Source organism: Podarcis raffonei, chromosome 6 (genome assembly GCF_027172205.1).
Source record: "Podarcis raffonei isolate rPodRaf1 chromosome 6, rPodRaf1.pri, whole genome shotgun sequence".
NCBI classification, from domain to species: domain Eukaryota; kingdom Metazoa; phylum Chordata; class Lepidosauria; order Squamata; family Lacertidae; genus Podarcis; species Podarcis raffonei.
The window spans coordinates 15,721,969-15,727,690 of record NC_070607.1 but is presented as its reverse complement, the minus strand read 5'-3'; the positions used below and the strand labels follow the sequence as shown (position 1 = coordinate 15,727,690).

The following is a 5,722-nucleotide window of genomic DNA, read 5'->3' as shown; positions in this document are numbered from 1 at the left end:
CTTAAAAGCAAAATGCCAGTTTCAAAGAATTTATATGAGGCCAAATGGAGGTGCAATGCTACCTGCCAACTGAAGGGAAAGATTTGTACAACCCTGCTCCTTTGCCTCTGTCTGAAGAAGTCTCTGAGGACCAAGAAGGTTGCTGTCTACATGAGGCGTTTGATCCCTGATGTTCCTAATTCAAGACCCAGACTGACTGTCTGATGCATCTACAAGGGTTCAACTGCATCTTTTGCTGGTACCAACAATGTAATAACTGCTGATGGGTGTAACACAGGCTTTCAGCCAGAAGGCCTGCATTTTGAAGACCCCAACACTTGGCTGGAAAAACTAGAAGCCATTTTCTGATTCCCTCCCGCTTCAAACAGCCAAACCTCTTCTAAACCCACACTTACATTTGGCAGGAAAAAAGACCCCATCTGTGCTGCTTCTCACCTTTTAAATAACTCTTCCTTTGTATATGTTTTTTCTTTGGGTGGCGCTGTGGGTTAAACCACAGAGCCTAGGACTTGCCGACCAGAAGGTCGGCGGTTCGAATCCCCGTGATGGGGTGAGCTCCCGTTGCTCGGTCCCAACTCCTGCCAACCTAGCAGTTCGAAAGCATGTCAACGTGCAAGTAGATAAATAGGTACCGCTCCAGCGGGAAGGTAAACGGCGTTTCCGTGCGCTGCTCTGGTTCGCCAGAAGCGGCTTAGTCATGCTGGCCACATGACCCGGAAGCTGTACGCTGGCTCCCTCGGCCAAGAAAGCGAGATGAGTGCTGCAACCCCAGAGTCGGTCACGACTGGACCTAATGGTCAGGGTCCTTTACCTTTAGCAGTCAGTCCCTCGGCTGTCACTCATGACCCTCCTGATTAGACAGCAGAAAACATAAGACATTCCCACCTACTTTTCCCCCAGGTGCTCATAAAAGTGTCCCTGACATCCAATAATGTATTATAGGAGGAGAAATTGCTTGCAAAAAAAAAAAAAAAAAGGTGGGGGGGGAGAGATTATTAAGCAAAAAGATTATGTGTAAAAGTGTTAGGAGACTAGTTTCCATAAGCAGCACAAGTGTTCATGCAGGATTTTAAAAATAAATCATTGTCATCAGCACAAGCTGAAGCTGAAACGGGCTGGATAGGATTTAAGATTAGAAAACCGGAATGGATTGATTTGTCTGTCGCTAGCCACAAGTCATGTGCAGTCAGGTTTTCAGCTCATGTCTGTGCTACAAATCTAAATGCATTTTGCCCTTGGGCATGAATTCAGTGTCCCAAACAAGTCATTTTCAGCATCCTTTTCAATTAAAGCACACTGGTTTCCTTGAGGGAAGCTGCGCTAGTTAAACCAGTTCGCAACTGGTTTGTGTTTGTAGTTTAGATGCAGCCTTAGGAGACTCAGCAAAAGGTCACCGAAGAGTACAAAATGTGAGGCTAATCTTAATGCCTTTGTTTTTCCTGTTGTTTCAACATCACTTTACTTGCACAGCTAGTTCAAACAGGTGATAAGTGAAGAAAGCTGTTGGTGTTTTGTTTCCCCTTTCCCTTCCCTCCCTCCTGGACCTGTTGTGCTCTAAAATATTCTCAGCTCTGCAGCTAAGAGCACCAGATACCGCCGGTGAAAAAATACTATTCTTTGCAGATGGGTTGCATTAAGCAAAACAATATAATATGTGAACTGTGGAATGGGCTTTCCTGGTGGAGAGCAGACACTCTGAGAGATGAGAAGAAGCACCTTCCTATTTCCTGAAGTTTGCTGTTATTACCACCGCAGATGGCACAGCTCCGGACTGAGACAGGGGTGGGGAGCACAGACTTCCAATGTGGAAGAAGAGAACTAGGTGGGTTGAGTGACCCCATACCCTCCAACATTTCTCCAATGAAAACAGGGATGTCCTATTCCATACTGATAATTTATACCCCAGCCATTTGACTGGGTTGCCCCAGCCACTCTGGGCAGCTTCTAACATATATAAAAACATAGCAAAACAGTAAACGGTTAAAACAAAACAAAACATTTCCGTATACAGGGCTGCCTTCAGATGTCTTCTAAAGGTTGTATAGTTATCTTCTTGGGTCGGGGGTTGCATAATTCTATACCCTCCAACATTTATCTGATGAAAATAGGGATGTCCTAAGGAAAAATGAGATGGATGAGATGGTTAGACAGTGTTCTCAAAGCTACAAACATGAGCCTGACCAAACTGCAGGAGGCAGTGGAAGACAGAAGTGCCCGGCGTGCTCTGGTCCGTGGGGTCACGAAGAGTCGGACACAACTAAATGACTAAACAACAACAACAAGGAAAAGTGGGACATTCCGGAATCAAAACAGAAACCAGAAGGGCTTTTTGTAAATCTGGGACAGTCCCTGGAAAATAGGAGCACTTGGAAAGTCTGTGGCCTGTGACAAAGAAAGGATTCTCATGGTATCACAATAGCTGTGTGGAAGTGATTTCCATCCCAGTGCTGCCCGATCACGCAGCAAGGCTTAAACTTCTGAGTACAACTGCTTAGAATAGTGTTACATGAAGCGGAAGCCATCGGAGGGCTGCCAAGATGGCTGCGTCCATGTCACTGCTCTCCGGCTGCAGGTGTCTGGTGTCTGGGTTCTTGTGGGGAGACTGGGCTGACGCCCCATCTCATGGTTTGAGGCAGGTTGTAGAAACTACTGAAAGAAACACAACTATTATTGAAGGTAAAGTGCTGGAAGTTGAGGAAGCCCCGACTCCTCCAAATCCTTCTGGCCAATGTCCTATCTGTCACTGGAACCTAAAGCACAAGTATTCTTACAAGGATGTTTTATTGCTCAGTCAATTCATAACCTCTGAGGGAAGGATGCTGCCCAGGAGAGTTACAGGCCTCTGTACGGAAGAGCACAGAAAGGTTGAAGTGTGTGTGAAAATGGCTCATCAAGCAGGTTTGCTGCCAAATCATAAACCTAAACTTCCTGAAGGTTTTGTTCCAAAAAACAAGAAACCAAAGTTCAACAGGTATCTGGGATAGAACTCTGGGGGTGGAACCAGAGGCTGTTGGAACGGCTTGAAATTTTGCAAAATTATTACCTCAAGAGGATTCTAGGCCTTCCTCAAGGAACACCAGCAGCTTTCTTGAGGGTGGAAGTTGGATTACCCTCTGTGTCTGCCAGGGCCCACTTAAGATTCCTACGATTTTACATCAACCTTGCAAACACTTCAAACACCTTATTGGCCAAACAAGCCTTTGTATCTCTTCAAAAGAACACCACTTGGCGTCAAAATCTATCTGAGATCCTGGTTAGATACACCCTACCGGAGTTTAATATTCTCAAACTGTGGAGCCCGGACAAAGTTCGGGAATGGATCCTGGAGAGAGACGCTCTGTTAGATATCACAAAAATACAGAACCCAGGGTCCTCCCACTGCTTTCCCCGACTGAAAACAGTCAAAACCTGCGCCAATTATTTGGCGAATATCACCAATCCCACCCTTCGGAGAGCTTTCACCATGGCCCGTTTTCAAACCATTCCTACGGCCTATTTGTCAGGCAGATATGCAAAAATCCCAGTAGAGCAGCGTATATGTCCTTGTCATATGAGAACCAAAGAGGATCTCACACATTACCTGTTGTATTGTCCCATCTATTCGGCCTTCAGGGATGCGATGTTACAAACTATTCCCAAATCAATAGCCAACTCTGAGGACCAAGTAAAGTTTTTACTGGTGGACGCTGATCCACGGATTTCTCACGTGGTAGCGGTCTTTGTGGTGAAGGCTATGAAAACTAGGGTATGGTTCCTGGAGGAAATGGTGAGGCCCCTCCCATTGCTCTCCTAACCTGTTGCTGTATCTTCTTTCCTGAATGGCGAGGTTTCTTGGGTAGTTTCCTTGCTGGGACAGCATGGCATGAATTTTAGCTTATTTTTATAATTTTATTGTTTATCTTTTAATAATGTTTTATGGTATTTTGTGTAAAGGCATGGACCTCACAAATCTAATAATAAACTTTGGAAACTTTGGAACAGGTATCTTACCCGATACTCTATCAAATCTGTGTGGCCCATTTGGAACAAGGGCCACAAGTGGTGCAAGGTTCCCATGCCTATATCGTACCCTATACTCCGTGATAATGTTAATTATGGGTCAAAGCCATAACCTTCGTTTTAACCACTAGGATAGTGTAGCGCTAGCGTTGACAGTAAATTACAGTAGTTGTGGCTCAGTATTTGTCAATCCATTACAGGTATTTTTATGTCTGGTGCTCTGGAAAGTGCCAAATGAACATTTTTCCTCTGGAAGCATAGAGGAATTTTCAGAAAAGAGGCAACTTAATGGCTAAGTAGAATTGTCATTTAACTGAAAGATAATGCTTCAGGATAACAAAACTTTATCTTCCTTTATTTAAGTCCCAAATAAACTCCAAATTAAAAAAAAGAATAGTGTTACATATCCATTTGAAGACAAAGGAACTAAAGCTGTGACTTCTTGTTGTTTAGTCGTTTAGTCGTGTCCGACTCTTCGCGACCCCATGGACCAGAGCACGCCATACACTCCTGTCTTCCACGGCCTCCCGCAGTTTGGTTAAACTCATGCTGGTAGCTTCGAGAACACTGTCCAGCCATCTCATCCTCTGTCATCCCCTTCTCCTTGTGCCCTCCATCTTTCCCAACATCAGGGTCTTTTCCAGGGAGTCTTCTCTTCTCATGAGGTGGCCAAAGTATTGGAGCCTCAGCTTCAGGATCTGTCCTTCCAGTGAGCACTCAGGGCTGATATCCTTCAGAATGGATAGGTTTGATCTTCTTGCAGTCCGTGGGACTCTCAAGAGTCTCCTCCAGCACCATAATTCAAAAGCATCAATTTTTCGGCGATCAGCCTTCTTTATGGTCCAGCTCTCACTTCCATACATCACTACTGGGAAAACCATAGCTTTAACTATACGGAGCTTTGTCAGCAAGGTGATGTCTCTGCTTTTTAAGATGCTGTCTAGGTTTGTCATTGCTTTTCTCCCAAGAAGCAGGCATCTTTTAATTTCATGACTGCTGTCACCATCTGCAGTGATCATGGAGCCCAAGAAAGTAAAATCTGCCTCCATTTCTTCCCTTCTATTTGCCAGGAGGAGATGGGACCAGTGGCCATGATCTTCGTTTTTTTGATGTTGAGCTTCAGACCATATTTGGCATGGGCTGAAAATGCTGAGTATCGTCTGATACTGCAACCTCTTTAACTTCCTGCAGCACAAATCTCACTGGATACATCTCATGAAGCAGGGCCTGGCTCAAAGATGCTTCAGCCATAAGAAATGTGCTCGTCTTTAAGGTGCTACACAAGAAGTCTGTGTTGTTTATGGTGCCCTTTGAAGCTGCTAGCAGTGAGTGTGATTTGGCTTGGGGAAAGAGGGAAAGGGTTAGATCCATCTCCCTGTACACTGTCGTCCTAATTCGAATTGTCCTTCCCCGAGATGATTTTTAAGAATGAAAAATATATCAGGGTGCTAAAAACTGAGCTCCACATCGCATCTAGCTCGACGTATATTCCAGAAGGGTAGCCACATTAATTCGTCATAGCAACACATCAAAGGTTCTCACAGTCCCTTAAAAGGCGTCACAAATTGATTTTGGCCCAAGCTGGAATGCGGCAGACTTAAGGCTGGCGACAGAAAACAGGAGCAAATGGATCCCTCTTTCAAAACCTTCAGACTCTCTAAACAAACTAGAGCCCGCCGAGCTGATTTCAGTGGGACTAAATGCTTAACCTCTGCTGGTTTCT

At 44.8% G+C, this 5,722-nt stretch overlaps 1 protein-coding gene across 1 annotated transcript; it reads left to right on the top strand.

The window, feature by feature from the left end:
• Nucleotides 1-2,521: 2,521 nt before the first annotated feature.
• Nucleotides 2,522-4,320, top strand: LOC128415079 (28S ribosomal protein S18a, mitochondrial-like). The gene is made up of 2 exons (XM_053390953.1): nucleotides 2,522-2,971; nucleotides 3,982-4,320. The coding sequence occupies exons 1-2, from the start codon at nucleotides 2,538-2,540 to the stop codon at nucleotides 4,109-4,111; spliced, it is 564 nt and encodes a 187-aa protein (XP_053246928.1). The 5' UTR covers nucleotides 2,522-2,537; the 3' UTR covers nucleotides 4,112-4,320.
• The last annotated feature ends 1,402 nt before the right edge of the window (nucleotides 4,321-5,722 follow it).